Below are 19,540 nucleotides of genomic sequence, written 5' to 3'. Positions count from 1 at the left end.
CAACGGTGATCGGGCTGATCACCAACGGGGATGAAACAAACTATAGAGCGGAGGTGCAGAACCTGGCGGACTGGTGCTCTGATAACAACCTGTCCCTAAATACCACCAAGACCAAGGAGCTGATCATCAACTTCCGTAGGTCACATAACAGGGAATATGCCCCGATCTCTATCAACGGGGACAGTGTGGAGAGAGTGTCCAGCTTCAAGTTTCTGGGCACTCACATTTCGGAGGACCTAACATGGTCCAATAACACTGCTGCGCTGGTCAAGAAGGCACAACAAAGACTGTTCTACTTAAGAACACTGAAAAAGTCTGGTCTACCCCAACAGCTGCTGACGACCTTCTACCGCTGCACCATAGAGAGCATCCTAACGCATGGCATCCCTGTGTGGTTCCTCAGCTGCACGGAGGCAGAAAGGAAAGCTCTACAGCGGGTAGTCCATAGAGCTCAGAGGGCCATCGGAACACAGCTACCAGACTTGGAGGGCATCTACAACACACGATGCCTCAGAAAAGCCACCAGCATCCACAAAGACTCTTCACACCCCTGCAACAGTCTGTTCGAACTCCTTCCATCAGGCAGACGATACAAGGCCTTCTACGCCCGCACCTCCAGACTCAGGAACAGCTTCATCCCCAGGGCCATAGCTGCTATGAACTGGTCCTGCTGAGCCGGATGGCCACAACGCATAGATCAACTTGCACTTTACCCTGTCCAAAACTGTTACAACTGTTTCGTTTCGTTGGGTTGCTGCTGTCTAAATTACCTAAATTATTGCATCGTATGGGAGGCGCATTCCCAATCTCGTTGTACCCCTGGGTACAATGACAATAAAGATATATTGTATTGTATTGTAATATGTGTTATATAACGTAGACATCGAGGTGTACAGGTATATAGTTCCCTTGGGTGGCACAGTGGCACAATAGGTGCAGGTACCAGTAGGCCATTCGGCCCTTCGAGCCAGCACCACCATTCAATGTGATCATGGCTGATCATTCTCAATCAGTACCCCTTTCCTGCCTTCTCCCCAGACCCCCTGACTCCGCTATCCTTAAGAGCTCTATCTAGCTCTCTCTTGAATGCAATCAGAGAATTGGCCTCCACTGCCTTCTGAGACAGAGAATTCCACAGATTTACAACTCTCTGACTGAAAAAGTTTTTCCTCATCTCCGTCCTAAATGGCATATCCCTTATTCCTAAACTGTGGCCCCTGGTTCTGGGTCCCCCAACATTGGGAACATGTTTCCTGCCTTTAACGTGTCCAACCCCTTAATAACCCCTTCTCCCGAGATGCTGCCTGACCTGCTGAGTTACTCCAGCATTTTGTGAATAAATCGATTTGTACCAGCATCTGCAGTTATTTTCTTATACCCTTAATAATCTTATATGTTTCGATAAGATCCCCTCTCATCCTTCTAAATTCCAGTGTATACAAGCCTAGTCGCTCCAGTCTTTCAACATATGACAGTCCTGCCATTCCAGGAATTAACCTAGTAAACTTACGCTGCACGCCCTCAATAGCAAGAATATCCTTCCTCAAATTTGGAGACCAAAACTGCGCACAGTATTCCAGGTGCAGTCTCACTAGGGCCCTTTGCTCCTATACTCAACATTCCATTGGCTTTCTTCACTGCCTGCTGTGCCTGCATGCTTCCTTTCAGTGACTGATCCACTAGGACACCCAGATCTCGTTGTACGTCCCCTTTTCCTAACTTGACACCATTCAGATAATAATCTGCCTTCCAATTCTTACCACCAAAGTGGATAACCTCATACTTATCCACATTAAACTGCATCTGCCTTGCATCCACCCACTTACACAACCTGTCCAAGTCACCCTGAAACCTCATAGCATCTTCCTTACAGTTCACACTGCCACCCAGCTTTGTATCATCTCCAAATTTGCTAATGGTACTTTTAATCCCTTCATCCAAGTCATTAATGTCTATTGTAAATAGCTGCGGTCCCAGCTAGTCCCACTAGTCACTAGTCACTGCCTGCCATTCTGAAAGGGACCCATTTATCCCCACTCTTTGCTTTCTGTCTGTCAACCAATTTTCTATCCATGTCAGCACCCTACCCCCAATACCATGTGCTCTAATTTTGCCCACTAATCTCCTATGTGGCACAGCGGTAGAGTTGCTGCCTTATAGCGCCAGGGACTCGGTTTCAATCCTGACTATGTATCCAGAGTATGTATGGAGTGTGTACGTTCTCCCTGTGACCGCGTGTGCTTTCACCGTGATCTTCGGTTTCCTCCCACACTCCAAAGACGTACAGGATTGCTGGTTGGCGCGGTCTTGGTGGGCCAAAGGGCCTGTTTCTCCAAAACTATATTTCCAAACTACACTAAATTGGTGACACACAAAAGCAGGTAGGTGAAAAAGGCACTTGCCCTCATGGGCCAGGCCACTGAATACATTAGAATTGTCCAGCTATAGGAAGTACTGTACGTCATTAAGCTAGAAAGAGGGCAGAGAAGATTCATGTGGATGCTACTGTGACTGGAAGACTTGAGTTATTTGGAGAGATTGGATGTTCTCAAGGGAACATAGGAGAATAGAGGGTGACCTCATAGAATATATAAAATCATGAGGTGCGTACAATAGGTGGATGGTCACCAAATTTTCTCCAGGGTACAGAAGTCTAAAACTAGAGACAAATAGTTAACGTGAGAGGGGAAACACTTAAAAGAGACCAAAGGGGCAACTTTTTCAGGCAGAGGGTGGTGAGAACATGGACAAGCTGACAAAGGAAATTGTAGAGTTGTAGATGCAGGTATAATTACAATGGTTAAAAGACATTTAGACAGGTTCACGGATAGGAAAGTTTCAGAGAGATAACTACCAAAGGCAAGCAAATGGGACTTGCTCATGTAGACATCTTGTTGGGCATGTATGAGTTGGCTGAAATGCCTGTATATATGCTACATGATGATGACTGAGCAAAGGTTGGTGCTGCAGACAGGAAACAATAGACAATAGACAATAGGTGCAGGAGGAGGCCATTCAGCCCTTTGAGCCAGCACCGCCATTCAATGTGATCATGGCTGATCATTCTCAATCAGTACCCCGTTCCTGCCTTCTCCCCGTACCCCCTGACTCCGCTATCCTTAAGAGCTCTATCTAGCTCTCTCTTGAATGCAAGTTTAACAAAAGACCCTTCTGCCTCCTCAGGTGAAAGTATTTACATTCACAGCCATATTAGAAAAGTTTGGGATGTCGTGCAAAGTATCCCAATCAATATTTATCACTCAACAAATACAGGTGATTTAAATTTTTATCTCATCGCTTATCGCAGATCCTGATTGTGCATATATTTCACGCCACATTTCTTATTTTGTGGCAGAGGATTCAAAAGGTCACACATCAGAAATGCCCAGATGATTACAAAGGACCATTGTAGTTATGTAGTGCCACTGAAATGTCATCTTTAATGCTGATGTTATCCTGCACAAATATAGATGCAGTGATTCAAACACACTGATATTTTTATGAAGTGTTTGTTAGATCCTTGAAATCTGTCATCATGTTTCCCTTTGGGCAATACTAAACTGTTGGGTCATCCATCAAGATGTCAATGCCATCCTTGTGACTGGATGATGCTTGGATGGTATCTGGTCCAGAAACTAATCATCTTTTCATCTTTTCATTACCATGGCCATGTCCTTCTCTGTAACTTTATTACACTAACCTTTAGCATAGCTGCATTCCATTAATTTGATGCTCTATATATCTCGATCTGCACCATTTTCACCTATTTATGTTATACTTTCAGATGTTAAGGACTTTGTCTCTGGAATTCCCTCCCTAAACCCATGGATAGGGATAATGTATTAGGTTGGATTTTGGGAATGGTTAACAATGAGAAAAGAGAATTGGATGAATGAGTCATTTACAAGTTATCAAACTTAATTATTGAGATCAAAGTTTAACTAATTATAATGGAGGAGATTGAGGATAGGGCTTTTCAATGACACAGGCTTGGCGGGAAAGTAAGCTGTGACAATCAGGCAAGGAGACCAATTAAGTGAGTGGAAAGAGATTGATAGATGTGATGCGTAGGAGGGAATCGCAGATGCTGGTTTACACCAAAGAAAGACTCAACATGCTGGAGTAACTCAGCAGGACAGGCACCATCTCTGGAGAGACCCTTGAAGAAGGATCTCAACCCGAATAGTCACCCATTCCTTCTCTGCAGAGATGGTGCCTGTCCCGTTGACAGATGCACATTGTGTGTGCAAGGTTAAGGAAATCTTGCGTTAGTTATATAAACCTTTGGTGAGACCATCGTTGGAATACCTTATATGATTTTGGCCCCCTACCTAAAGAACAAAATATGTGCCTTTCCTAGGGTTCAGCAGTTCACTAAATTCATTAGATTGATTGCTTAGAGAAGAACTTAGAATAATTTGCACATATAGTTCTTAGAAGGGCTGGTAGGGTAAATGCTGAGAAGATTTTGTCCTGGACTGGAAAGTTGGAATCAGAGTCTCAGGATAAGGTGTGCAGGTGTGTAGGGGAGTCTCAGGATAAGGTGTGTAGACAATAGACAATAGACAATAGGTGCAGGAGGAGGCCATTCGGCCCTTCAAGCCAGCACCGCCATTCAATATGATCATGGCTAATCATTCTCAATCAGTACCCCGTTCCTGCCTTCTCCCCATACCCCCTGACTCCGCTATCCTTAAGAGCTCTATCCAGCTCTCTCCTGAATGCATCCAGAGAATTGGCCTCCACTGCCTTCTGAGGCAGAGAATTCCACAGATTCACAACTCTCTGACTGAAAAGGTTTTTCCTCATCTCTGTTCTAAATGGCCTACCCCTTATTCTTAAACTGTGGCCCCTGGTTCTGGACTCCCCCAACATTGGGAACATGTTTCCTGCCTCTAACGTGTCCAACCCCTTAATGTAGGTGTGCAGGGGAGTCTCAGGATAAGGGGTTGGCAATTTAGAGTCAAGATGAGGAAAAATTCTTTCACTGAGAGTTTTATGAATCTTTGGAATTCTCGACCCTTTTGGACTGCAGAAACGTGGTCATTTAGTGAATCCAAGATTTATTGACTGAATGTTGCACTGTAGGGGATAAGATGGGAAATATGGTGAACAGCCCGGTTCTTATAGAACGCTGGATAAAGCTTGAGGGAACAAATAGCTGACTCTGTACTAGTATGTTTCTTTCAATTGTGACTACTCTTCAAAAATAGAGTGTAAAGTGTGTGCAGTAAAGTGTTTTGGGACATCATGATGCCTTGAAAGCTTTGCATAAATGCGAGCCACTTTCTGGAGTCAAAATTATTAAATCCACATTTGCCGCTTGTCTTGATGGCTTTTGAACTCACAGAATTTGTGTTGCTTGTTCCCTGGCATACTCACCAGCTCACTGGACTCTACATTCAATTTGGATTGCAACAATGCAGAAATTACCAATGATTTCGGAAATTGCTTTATTGTTTCAATGAGTATCGCAGTGCATGAGTGCCCTGTGGATTAATTCTAATTGAATTGCTTCATTCTAGATGCACCCATGTGCTTATCTTCTCCAAGTGCGCATCCAGTTGAGACCGGCTGATGTACACTCCATAAGACTGCAGTGCTAAAGAGGTATATAGTTCACTCACTCCTTTCATGTTCCCTGCACACTTATTTATTTTGAAGCACGCGAGTGGCTGCATCTATTTCATAATGCATGAAGTGAATGTAAATGATTTAAACTGCGGGATCTCCCAACAACTGCATTTGAGCTCTTAACAAGAACACCATTTATCGTTATTCCTTAAAATCAAAAAATCGATGGAGGGAATAAAATCTCAGGCAATTCTTTAAGTGCTAGGCTGGATAGATAGGAGGAATGAATTGGAGATGAGCCAGACTGCGTTGCAGCAATGCTATCGAGATCCTTGTTGGACATTAACAACAGGGGAAAAAAAGTACTGCGGTATGTATTGTTGACTCTGGCAAGGGCAGGTGTGTTTCTCTACTGTGCCCAATATCACAGCATTGAAAAACAAAAGGTGGATTGAAGGGTTCATCATTGAATTATATAGAGCCATGGAAACAAGTCCTTTGACCCAACTTACCCACACCGACCAACATGTCCCATTTACACTAGTCCTACCTGCCTGTCTCTTAAACATTGCGATAGTAATGTAGTTGAGATAGCCTCAACTACCTCTATCGGCAGATCATTCCATACATTCTACACCCTTTGTGTGACAAAGTTACCCCTCAGGATCCTATTAAATCTTTCCCCCAACACCTTAATCCTATGTCCTCTGGTTCTCGATTCCCCTACTCTGGGCAAGAGACTCTGTGCGTCTACCCGATCTATTCCTCTCATGATTTTGTACACCTCTATAAGATCACCTGCTCGACCTCTCCCTATAGTTCAGGGCCTGGCAACATCCTCGTAAATGTTCCCTGCACCTTTTCCAGCTTGACAATATCTTTCCTATAACATGGTGCCCAATGTGCCAAAAGTGTTTTTGGCCACTCTATCTACCGGTGGTGCCACTTTCAACGAACTATGTACCAGCACTCCAAGATCTTGCCACTCTACAACACTCCCCACAGCCCTACCATTCACTGTGTGGGTCCTGTCCATGTTAGTCTTTCCAAAATGCTAAATTTCTCGGTGTCAAATTTCATCAACCATTCCTCAGCCCACCTACCCAACCGATCAAGATCGTACTGCTATTTTTGACAACCATCTTCACTATTTACAATACCACCCACTTTTGTGTCATCTGCAAACTTGCCAATCATGTCATGTTCGTTCTCATCCAAATCAATGATATAGATGACAAATAGCAATGGGCCCAGAACCGAACCCTGAGGCACACCACTAGTCACAGGTCTCTAGTCCAAAAAGCAACCTTACACCATCACCCTCTGCTTCCTTCCATGAAGCCAATTTTCTATCCATTCATCTATCTCTCCTTGGATCCCATGGGATCTAACCTTCCAGAGCACCCTACCATGTGGAACCTTGTCGAATGCCTTAGAAAATAGGTGCAGGAGGAGGCGCCATTTGGCCCTTCGAGCCAGCACCACAATCACTGTGATATCATGAAACTTAATCATGCAAGTAGTTAGGAAAAGTGCCATGATGACTGGTTGATTCATGGTTCTTTGGGCCAGACTTGATAGGTGTATTTCCCAATCCACTTTCCGTGTTTATAAGTAGCACTGATTGTTATCTATGAAGGGCATATTACATGTGATTTTTGTTATTATATGTACTGGGCACGGTTTGGCATGGATAAGCACAAAATGCTGGAGTAACTCAGCGGAATAGGCAACATCTCTGGAGGGAAGGAATGGGTGACGTTTTGGGTCGAGCCCCTTCCTCTGCCTGAAGAAGTATCTCGAGCCGAAACATGAGTTTGAAGAAGGGTCTCGACCCAAAACGTCACCAGTTCAATCTCTCCAGAGATGCTGTCTGTCCCGCTGAGTTACTCCAGCATTTTGTGCCGATCTACGGTTTAAACCAGCATCAGCAGTTCCTTCCTACACGTTGTTTGGCATGGTATGCATTGATAGGTTAGACATGTAAGAAAATAACTGCAGATGCTGGTACAAATCGAAGGTATTTATTCACAAAATGCTGGACGTTTCGGGTCGAGACCCTTCTTCAGAAAGGTTGCCCATTCCTTCTCTCCTGAGATGCTGCCTGACCTGCTGAGTTACTCCAGCATTTTGTGAATAAATACATTCGATAGGTTGGACATGCTTTGTTGGGTGTAGCATGCTTGATTGAGGTGGCATGTGTTTTTGGGTGTGATACATTGTGAAACATAGACATTTCAAAGCAGGGAGTAAGCATTTTGTCTGATGCATCTCATTGGCCATGATACGCCTATGCAGTTGGGTGTGCTCTGCATTGGCACTGTGTTATTACACTCACCCTATAATTACATCCTACTATTTCTTTCTCTCTCAAATACCTTGAGCTTGCCTTTAAATACATGTATGCCAAAAAACTTCAACTATTTCACGTGACTAGAGATTTGCATTCTCACTACTCCAGTCACAGAAATTACTTGTCAATTCCCTACTGGATTTATTAAAGACTGTGCTGCATTAATAGTTTTGCACTCTGCGGGAGCTTCTGTTCATTCCCTCAACCCCTTTCCTAATGTTAATGATTCATAATATCAGAGTTATACATGGGGGATTTCAATATGCAGGTAGACTGGGGAAATCAGGTTGGTAGTGGACCACAGGAGAGGAAATTTGTAGTGCCCAGGAGATGGTTTCTTAGAGCAGCTTGGAGTTGAGCCTGCTAGGGAAAAGGCAATTCTGGATTTGGTATTGTATAATGAACTGGATTTGATTAGGGAGCTTCAGGTAAAGGAACCGTTAGAAGGTAGTGACCATAATATAAAAACTTTCAACCTGCAATTTGAGAGGGAGAAGATGAAATCGGATGTGTCGGTATTACTGTTGAGTAAAGGTGACTACAGGCACATGAGGCAGGTATATAAAGAGTAAGAAAGAGGCAAGAGTGGACATTGGACTGCTGGAAAATGATGCTGGAGAAGAGATAGTGGGGAATAAAGAAATGGCTGACGAATTGAATATGTTTTTGGCATCAATCTTCCCAGTGGAGGCACACCAGCAATGTGCCTGAAATTCAAGAGAGTCAGGGGCTGAAAGCTAGTGGATGACTCTTGCTAAGGAGAAGACAAAGCCCAATGAAACCGGTTTGCAGGAAGGAACTGCAGATGTTGGTTTACACCGAAGATAGACACAAAATGCTGGAGTAACTCAGTGGGACAGGCAGCATCTCTGGATAGGAGGAATTGGTGACTTTTCAGGTCGAGACCCTTCTTCAGACTGAGAGTCAGGGGAGAGGGAGACACAGAGCTAAGGAAGGGTAAGGTGTGAAAATAAGACATCAAAAGAGATACTGAACAAGGAAAATGTAGAATTGATCATTGTTCATTGATCGATGAAACCAATATTTAGTGGGCTTCAGGTGAAGGTATGTTGGGCAGTATACCCACCGTGTAAACCTACCAAGGCTTCTTCAGTAGCACCACCCTGATCCGTGCCCTCCATGTTGCAGCTTCAGGTAGATGGGAATAGCAGCAGGTTCCCTTCAATACACACCATCTGAGCTGGACTTATAGTGGCCTCATCTTCATCATGTCTCGGTCAAATTCCTGGCACACACATCGCGTATGTGGATATCCCAGGGGTTCAACTCAGGGTTTGTACCAGTCAAAAATGTGGTTCACAACCACATTTCAAAGGTCAAATAGGAAAAGGCACAGATTCTGGTTTTGTCCTGAAACCTCCTTCAGTTGAATCGCTGGTGAGAATTTGTTACCCTGGTTTCCATACAGAGCCAGTTGAAACATATACAAATAAGAGAAAATAAAAACACAAAGTGCTTGGAGTAGCTCAGCGGGTCAGGCAGCATCTCGGGAAGACATGGACAGGCAAGGGGGGTTTTAATTACCAGATGGGTGGACAAAGGCTCGGGATAAAAAGGAAACAAAAAGACACAAAAGTTATCTTATAACTTTTTGACTCCTTTTCACCTCTATCCTTTGTCCATCCATCTTCTAATCAAAACACCCCCGACCTATATCCACTTATCATTGCATCAGCCTGTCATTACGTATTATCATTACGTCACCCATTCCTTCTCTCCAGAGATGCTGCCTGACCTGCTGAGTTACTCCAGCATTTTGTCATACCTCCTCTTATCATTGACCAGTAGGTAGACACAAAATGCTGGAATAACTCAGCGGGTCAGGCAGCATCTCTGGAGAGAAGGAATGGGTGGCGTTTCGAGTCGAGACCCTTCTTCCGACTGATGTCAGGGGAGGGGGCGGGACAAAGATAGGATGTAGTCGGAGACAGGAAGACTAGTGGGAGAACTGTGAAGGGGGAGGGGATTGGAGACGGGAAGACGAGTAGGAAAACTGTGAAGTCATTTTACCAGTCTTAGTTCCACCCCCACCTCTGTCTGAAGAAGGGTCCTGACCCAAAATGTCACCCGTCCATGTCCTCCAGATATGCTGCCTGACTCATTGAGCTACTCCAGCATTTTGTGTTTTTTTTTGTAAAGCAGCATCTACAGTTCCTTGCATCTACCAATACAAATGGACAGTTTCCGGAAAGCTGCAGGAAACATTTAAATATATAATCTCTCTGTTTTATGCATTCCTTGCAGGATGAGTGGGAAGTACATATGGAGCGTGGGTACGTGGATTATCCTGCTCACCATTTGCCTGATAACTACTCTGGGAAAAGTGAGCCTAGCATCGACACATTACCGTAGTCACTCAGGTAAGTACAACTATACTCTGCTTACTTTGCAATCCATGTTTATAACTGTTCTAGATGTGAATATTATCTGGATATTATTATCTTTGGGCGGCACGGTGGCGCAGCGGTAGAGTTGCTGCCTTACAGTGAATGCAGCGCCGGAGACCCAGGTTCGATCCCGACTATGGGTATATGTACCATATACATATGGTATAAACTATGTATGGATTTTGTACGTTCTCCCCGTGACCTGCGTGGGTTTTCTCTGAGATCTTTGGTTTCCTCCCACACTCCAAAGATGTACAGGTATGTTGGTTAATTAGCTTGGTAAATGTAAAAAATTGTCCCTAGTGTGCGTAGGATAGTGTTAATGTGCGGGGATCGCTGTTCGGTGCAGACCCGGTGGGCCGAAAGGGCCTGTTTCCACACTGTATCTCTAAACTAAAACTAAACCACACTAGCTATTGGATGGCTGTACTTGTATAGACTTGGTCTGGTCCCATCTGGAGTTTTGTATTCAATCATGAATTGTGGAATTCATTGCCACAGAAGGCTGTGGAAGCCAAGTCATTGGATATTTTTTCCGGCAAAGATAGATTGATTCTTGATTAGTATTAGTCAGGGTTATGGGGAGAAGGCAGGAGAATGGGATTGAGAGGAAAAGATAGATCTGTCATGATTGAACGGCGGAGTCACTTGATGGGCCAAATGGCCTAATTTTGCTCCTTTCACTTATGAACGAATGAACTACACATCAGGAGTGGAGGTAATGCAACTCAATACAACTAGCATGAGTTTAAAGGGTTTAATTTTGAGGGCACTTTGCAGATAGCCGGCTGGAGTTTGGAATGCAGAAAGGGGTCCAATAAAATCAAGGTGTATAAAGAGATTAGAGTCTTTGTTCGGGTAGATGGAGAGATACCATTTTTTTCCATGGGGGAATCAGGAACAATGGGACATAGTAAATTCAGAGCTCGTATATTCAGGAAGTACCTATTCTCTAAATTTGAAAGTCTCTTCCTCAAAATAGTTACATTTCTTGAATTCAATTGAGTTTTCAGAAGAGAAATTGATTATTTTTGTTGGGTTTTCAGTATTGAGAGAAGTAGAGAAATGATGGATGAATGGGACCAAGGTACATTTCAGCTACAGTGGAAACCTAGCAAGGGAACAGGATGATGGAACTAAATGGTCTCCTCCTCTTCCTGACTGACTCTGCTTGAGTGTAGAGCACATGAGGTTGAGAAGATAAGCAGAAAAGTTAGTGCAAATTTGATGAACCCTTCCCGGAATGTGCCCTTTCTCGGAATGTGGAACATTATATTCTGAACGCTGGTTATATTTTCTCTTTTCACTACCTAGTTGTACATGTGTATAGCTTGATTGGACTCATGTGTAGTATGAATTGTTTGGACAGTACGTGAAACAAAGGTTTTTCACTCTATCTTGGTACACGTGACAATAATAATAAACCAAGCCAAACCAATAGTTATTCCAGTGGAAAACAGATGTAATGTAGGGAAACAGAACCAAGAGTCTGAAGAAGGGTCTCGACCCGAAATGTCACCCATTCCTTCTCTCCAGAGGTGCTGCCTGACCCGCTGAGTTACTTCAGCATTTTGTGTCTACCTTCGATTTAAACCAGCATCTGCAGTTTCTTTTCCTCCTGCACTTATTTTCTATGTTTCTATGTTTCTATGTTTCTAGAACCAAAATTGGACAAAATAAAATCACACAAACAAGGACGAGATAAGATTAGATTATGGTTTTTGAATGATGTAGATTGAAGGAAAAGTATTGACAAAGGTGCTGGGGAATTGACCTCTTGTGAGCATCACAATCGTGCCAAGGGATTATTCATGTCCACAGCAGAAAGTATACTGGGCACATCGGGTGTTGCAGGTCTCATGTAGCACTGCACTGGGAGGTCAGTCCAGATAAAACAGGGGTCTGAGGAACAAGAGCGGAAGGCTTTGGACTACTTGTTTACATGGATGATATTTGTTTCTTATGGCAGAGAAGGAGGCGATTCTGCCCATTCAGTCTTTGCTGGCTCTTAGAGAAATCCCAACCATCCCATTTGCCAATCTTTCCCTCAGCTATTTTCACACATGCTGAACAACATGACTCTAATTCTCCTACCACCAATCTGCACTAACCTCACATTAAATAATTCACCCGCCTTTGGTGAATCAAACCTTCGGGATGTTGGTGGAAAATGGAGCACTCAATGGAAACCCATGAAGTGACGGAGGGAATGAACCTACTGCACTCAGGCAGCACGAGAGGTCAGCATTCAACCTGGGTCGCTGGAGCTACAAGACTACAGTGCTGACAGCTCCCCATAGCTCACACCTTATCCTGTGTGACATTGTATACACAAAGAGATATCCCTGTATGAGGCATCTAATTCTAAAGGTCCAGGCATAGTGAGCGTCCATTTCAGATGCAATAGAGAGTGCATCAATCAGACTGCATCTTTAATGCATGAAAATGTGCCTGGATCCCAGGAGTATCTTTAAACTAAATACCAAGTCAGACAAAGAGAGATGAGGACTGTTGACCAAAACACTTGTCATATAAGCAGGTGTAATCGCAGGGAGGTGGGAAATAACATTGGATATGTTTAAGGAAGAAATTCCAGAGCAAAGAGTCTAAGAAACTACAAATATTGTTGCCAATGATGAAGCAATTGCAAGTGGGCTGTGGGAAAGGCTGGAATTGAAGAGTGCTGAAATCATGGGACTCTGTAGAGCTGGAGGAAGTCACAAAGATAGGGTTGGATTGAGGCCAAGGTGGTATTGCAGTGTCGAGGATTTTAAAATCGAGCCACTTTTAGGCTGGTATGATAAATGCGCACTGATTATGAGACAAAATTAAGCTGACTTCTATGTCTGCTCTTTAATCCAGTAAGCACCTTGCTGGTTGAATGCTTTGGAGTCCGGTCATGAACTGTGAGAAGCACTGAGAGGCAAATAAAATGTGTTTCCCACCCAGGAGAGCTGGATCTATTATTGCCTTTGACTAGTGTTCTAGATTACATGCCCAAGAGGCTGGAATGGCAGTTAGAAACTGGTTTTGTAATGAGATTTTTTAACTAACTCTTCTTAATAGCAGGCAGTCAGTTCTCCAAGCATTGTGCAATGCACATGTAAGAAAAGGGATGTTTACCACGGTTCTTAATGTGAGGGAGTAAAACCTATTGGTAAAATTTATTAACGTATCCTTGTCTGTTATTGGTCTGTTTCCGTGGTACTTGATAAACCAGTGGTGATAGCGGGTATTAGCAAGATTGTTCCATTCCATATTCACACCTTCAAAAGAAACCTGTCTGCAAAAGCCTTAATTGAATTCATTACTACAAACATTTCATTTCGATTGAAACAAGTCGTCAATCAATGCCTTTGTCATTTGCCAGTGTGACCCAGCTTGGAAATGTCCACAGCGATCTGCCACTCATTTATCAAAATAAATTGTTTTTTAATTGTTTATCAAAAGGCAGCAGCAGAAATATTGACTGCCAAGGCTGGAGCACCACTACAGGTAATGAGAATCCACTCAGAAATATATTAGTTCCCAAGCATAAATTGTGTAAATATGTTTTTGTGACCCAACCGCAGTTTTCTCAGGGATTTTGAGGTAGGATTCGAGTTAAGTGTAGGCTGAGTAGTTTATTGTAGTTTAGCTTATTATTGTCACGTGTACCGAGATACAGTGAAAGTTTTTTTGGCGCGCCCTAACCAGTCTACGAGAAGACTATACATGATTACTATCAAGCCGTCCACAGTTATAGGATAAAGGGTATATTATTTAGTGCAAGATAAAGTCCAATAAAGTCTGATTAAAGACAGTTCTAAGGTCTCCAATGAGACCACATTGGTGAGAGTACAGTTCAGTTGCCTGATAACAGTTGGAAAGAAACTTGTTATTTATTTTTAATGACTCCTGATGTGGCTCGGTGTCTAATTTTGTTTGATTACATTTCTGTGATTGACTTTGTTAGATGTTGCCATGCACATAGATCTAACTCTTGACTGGTTAACAGTGCATGGTACACAGGACTCAGAGTCCAGCATTTTAAGCACACACCCCACCACTAGGGTGGCACGGTGGCACAGCGGTAGAGTTGCTGCCTTACAGCGAATGCAGCGCCTGAGACTCAGGTTCGATCCTGACTACAGGCGCCGTCTGTACGGAGTTTGTACGTTCTCCCCGTGACCTGCGTGGGTTTTCTCCGAGATCATCGGTTTCCTCCCACACTCCAAAGACGTACAGGTTTGTAGGTTAATTGACTGGGTAAAATGTAAAAATTGTCCCTAGTGTGTGTAGGATAGTGTCACTGTGCGGGGATCACTGGGCGGCGCGGACTCGGTGGGCCGAAGGGCCTGTTTCCGCGCTGTATCTCTAAATCTCACTTATGAAAACTCCTGACTGAATCCATATCCTCAATCTCCCTAAAAGGAACGGGAATAGTTGTGCCCATCAAAATTCACCCACAGGAAATCGCTCTGACTAAGGACAACCACCTCACCTTCGACTTACCTCACGCTAACTGGAGCAATTGTTTTTGAATGCTGCAGCTTTGAGCTGTAGCTGGTTGGCAACCTTTGATATACTTGACATCTATTGATGAATAGCACAAAGGTAGCCACAAAATGCTGGAGTAACTCAGCGGTGCAGGCAGCCTCTCTGGAGAGAAGGAATGGGTGGCATTTCAGGTCGAGACCCTTCTTTAGATGAACAGCACAGGTGCGAATCGAATGAAAATAACATTTCTTAATCAAAGTTTAAAAAATAATTTAGAGATCATCTTCCCAATCACTTTGGTAGTGATTATTTTGGTTTTATGTCAAGTTTCCAAAAGTTCAAAATTACATCAATGATTCAATGATACTTTTTGGTCACATGTGCTTAGGTACAGTGAAATTCTTAGAGAGACACAAAATGCTGGAGTAACTCAGCAGGACAGGCAGCATCCCTGGAATGAAAGAATGGGTGGTGTTTCAGGTCAAGACCCTTCTTCAGACTGAGAGTCAGGGGAGAGGGAGTCTAGAGATATGGAAGGGCAAGGTGTGAAAACGTCAGATCAAAGCAGATGTGGTTAAGGAAATGTAGAATGGTTCATTGTTAGCTGAGAGGAAGGTGACAAGGAGGCAGAATAAATTCTTTGTTTTTGCACACAATACACAAGCAACGCAGAGTCAATAGACAATAGACAATAGGTGCAGGAGGAGGCCATTCGGCCCTTCGAGCCAGCACCGCCATTCAATGTGATCATGGCTGATCATTCTCAATCAGTACCCCGTTCCTGCCTTCTCCCCATACCCCCTGACTCGAGCTCTCTCTTGAATGCATTCAGAGAATTGGCCTCCACTGCTTTCTGAGGCAGAGAATTCCACAGATTCACAACTCCCTGACTGAAAAAGTTTTTCCTCATCTCCGTTCTAAATGGCCTACCCCTTATTCTTAAACTGTGGACCCTCGTTCTGGACTCCCCCAACATTGGGAACATGTTTCCTGCCTCTAACATGTCCAACCCCTTAATAATCTTATATGTTTCGATAAGATCCCCTCTCATCCTTCTAAATTCCAGTGTATACAAGCCTAGTCGCTCCAGTCTTTCAACATAGAGTCTCCACATAGCTGGCACAGGCAAAGAGTCCTGATGGTCACTCTTTGTTTTCAGTGGCCCCCTCCCCTCCACCTCCCTCTTTGTTCTCAGTTCCCCCCTCCCCTCCTCGTCCCTCTTTATTCTCCATGCCCCCTCCCCGCCTCCCTCTTTATTCTCCGTGCTCCCTCCCCTCCGCGCCCCTTTTTGTTATAGATGGCCCTCTCCCCACCACGTCCCTCTTTGTTCTCGCGCCCCCACCCCCCGTGTCCCACTTTGTTCTTGTGCCCCCCCCCTCGTGTCCCTCTTTGTTCTCGTGGCCCGCCCGTCTCTTTGCAGCTCGTCCTCGGCTCATCTGCCTCTCCCTTAGCAACTGCATTGGAAAATAAACCAATGAAATAGTGAATGTTCGCTGGGAATTGGTTGATTTTATCAAAGAGCAAACCTATCCACAAAATAATAATGCATCAATTTTGTAAGGAGAACTGTCAAATAACTAACCCAGTATAAATATTTGTGGGTAGACCTTACACTCAGCGCAGAGGGTTGTAAAAGGAGTTGGCTGAAGCTGAGTATTGAGTGGGCATGGTCAGCACTGATGGAGCATCGCACTCTCAGTGCATTGGTCCTGTCCCCAGGTCCTGATGGTCAGCATCCCAGGGTACTCAAGGAGGTGGCTCTAGAAATCGTGGCGCATTGGTGATCATTTTCCAATGTTCTATAGATTCAGGATCAGTTCCTGTGGATTGGAGGTCAGCTAATGTTATCCCACTTTTTAAGAAAGGAGGGAGAGATAAAACAGGGAATTATAGACCAGCTAGTCTGACATCGGTGGTGGGGAAGATGCTGGAGTCAATTATAAAAGATGAAATAGCTGCACATTTGGATCGCAGTAACAGGATTGATCTGAGTCAGCATGGATTTACATAACGGAAATCATGCTTGACTAATCTTGTGGAATATGTACTTAATGCATTTAAACACGCTTCATTGCTTTGTCCTTTGTGATTTACATATTAAAATTTCTTGTGCGTGCAGAGGTTTTCTGAGGTTATTTGGTCTCCTCATAGGAACAGATTGTTGGCATTGTCTTGCTGAGGAAGGTGTCACTTGGGCAACATTGAATAGATCGCTGCCATTGTTTCTTCTGCAGTCCTCTCTGGATCAGCATCTGAAATGGACGCATTATCTCCTGACTTAGTGATTCCTTTACCTCCTGCTGGAAATGCAATTTACACGCTTGCTCATGATTCCATCTCCTATTTTCACAAGGTAGCTCTTTGTAACATGTATTTCAACTCCTACGTTCCATTATTAAGTGTTAGAGTTGTTCGGAGGTGCTAACACGCTAACTCTTGTTTGAATTATTTCTCTTTATAGCTTGAGTCATAATTTTGATTTAGGATCAACTGCTTCCCTTCCCCTCTCCGTCAAGATTTGGCTGAACAGAACGCCAATCGTGTTCTGAGGCTTCCTCACGTCAGTAACTCAGCAGAAATGTAACAGGTTGAGCTGAGCTCAACTTGGTACATGCCTTACATTCACTCCATGCGCATCCCATTTGGCAGCACCAACCTGTTACTGCCATGCTCTCCATTTGAGCCAAAGGCTTTCCTGTCAATACTATCATATTAGGTGGAATGGTATGTGAATGACAACTAGGAAGCTGGAACCTAATGGCCCGCACACCATCCTGATAGCTCCTGGCAGCTTGAATGACCAAAGGCCTTTTCAATTGCTCATGACAGAACATCAAACATGAAACAGTATAGCACAGCAACAGGCTCTTTGGCACATGATGTCTGTGAGACCAACTTAAACTAGACCCACATGCCTACATTTCACCCATTGCCATCTTATCTGCTTACACCACCTGTGTGAGCTAGGCACCTCTGTGTTTAACAAAAGCATGACTCACAAATCTCCTTTAAACTTTCCACCTCTCACCTTAAATCTACCCCCTCGGGTATTTGACATTTCCGCCCTGGGTGAACAGAGTCTACGATCAGCCCTGTCTATGCCTCTCACAATATTCTAAACTTCTACCTCAGCCTTTCAAGCTCCAGCGAAAACATTTCAAGTTTGTACAATCTTTCCTCACAGCTAATGCGCTCTAATCCAGGCAACATTAAGATGAAATGTGTGGGAAGGAACTGCAGATGCAGGCTTAAACTGGATAGACACAAAATGCTGGAGTAACTTAGCGGGTAACTTACCTCAACGACAAATGTCACCCATTCCTTCTCTCCAGAGATGCTGCCTGTCCACTGAGTTACTCCAGCATTTTGTGTCTAACATCGAGGTGAAGCTCTTTTGCACCCTCTCCAAAGCCTTCACACCCTTCTTGCAAAGGGGCAACAGAACTGCACAAAATACTTCAAATGTGGCCTGACCAAAGTTGTATGCAGCTGTGACATGTCTTGCCAACTTTTATGCTCAGTACTCTGACCAATAAAGCCATGTATGCCATATGTCCTGCACCCTCCGCTCTGCTGCTGCCAATCTCCTATCCCCCCACATCCGGACCAAACTCAGATCCTGGGGGGACAGGGCTTTCTCCATCGCTGCTCCCACCCTATGGAACTCACTACCCCAAACCGTTAGAGACTCCTCCACACTCACCACATTCAAAACATCGCTGAAGTCTCACCTGTTCAGTACTGCCTTCAACCACTGAAGGTCACCTCACCTTCTGTCTCCTTTCTCTGTTCGTTTACTTATTTACTTATTTATCTATTTATTCATTTCCCTATGTTCTCTAAATCTCTGTAAAGCGTCTTTGAGTATATGAAAAGCGCTATATAAATAAAATGCATTATTATTATTATTATGTCTTTTTTAGCACTCTATAATAATAGTAATAATAGTTAGTTTATTTGTCATTCCACTCCTTACAGACCGTGCAACGAGTGGGACGAAACAGAGTGCCTCCGGGGGCCATAGTGCAATACATATAGACAGGGGATGACAGTGCAGTACAATACGATACAGTACAATACAGTTAGACAATGACATACAATACAATACATACAGACAGGGGGTTAAAGCATGTAAATGGTATTATCACTTTTAGTGAACTGTGGACTTGCACTCCATGATGTCTTTGTACATTAATGCTCCAAAGGCTCCTTTTATTTATTGTAACTTTCCTCTCAGATTTGACCTCTTAAAATGTAACACCTCACAGTTGTCCAGATTAAACTCCACCTACTATTTCCATGTCCATATTTCAAGCTGGTCTACTGTATCTTTCTGCTGTATCCTTTCAGCTGTATCCTTCGCTATCCTTCCTCATCATCCACGACTACCAATTTCCATGTGGTCTGCAAATTTGCCAATTTAGCCCACCTATATTTTCATACAAATCATATAGAAACATAGAAACATAGAGAAATATGTGCAGGGGTGGGCCATTTGGCCCTTCGAGCCAGAGTCGCCATTCAATATGATCATGGCTGATCATCTAAAATCAGTACCCCGTTCCTGCTTTTTCCCCACATCCCTTGGTTCCTTTAGCCCTTAGAGCTAAACCTAACTCTCTCTTGAAAACATCCAGTGAATTGGCCTCCACTGCCTTCTGTGGAGGATAATTCCACAGATTCACAACTCTCTGGGTGAAAAAATGTTTCCTCATCTCAGTCTACC

General features: G+C 43.8%; 1 protein-coding gene across 2 annotated transcripts in view; it reads left to right on the top strand.

The window, feature by feature from the left end:
- LOC144605204 (chemokine-like protein TAFA-2) overlaps positions 1–19,540 on the top strand; it is a 111,740-nt gene that overhangs the window by 66,202 nt on the left and 25,998 nt on the right. For both annotated transcript variants that reach the window (XM_078420300.1, XM_078420299.1), the window contains exons 2-3: positions 5,526–5,610; positions 10,193–10,308. In XM_078420300.1, coding sequence (XP_078276426.1) covers positions 10,194–10,308 — 115 coding nt within the window. In that variant the 5' untranslated portion in view covers positions 5,526–5,610; position 10,193. The remainder of the gene's footprint in view (positions 1–5,525; positions 5,611–10,192; positions 10,309–19,540) is intronic.

The sequence above is a fragment of the Rhinoraja longicauda genome, chromosome 24 (assembly GCF_053455715.1).
Source record: "Rhinoraja longicauda isolate Sanriku21f chromosome 24, sRhiLon1.1, whole genome shotgun sequence".
NCBI classification, from domain to species: domain Eukaryota; kingdom Metazoa; phylum Chordata; class Chondrichthyes; order Rajiformes; family Arhynchobatidae; genus Rhinoraja; species Rhinoraja longicauda.
Note: the sequence above shows the minus strand (reverse complement) of the source record. Positions and strands in the feature narration are given on the sequence as shown.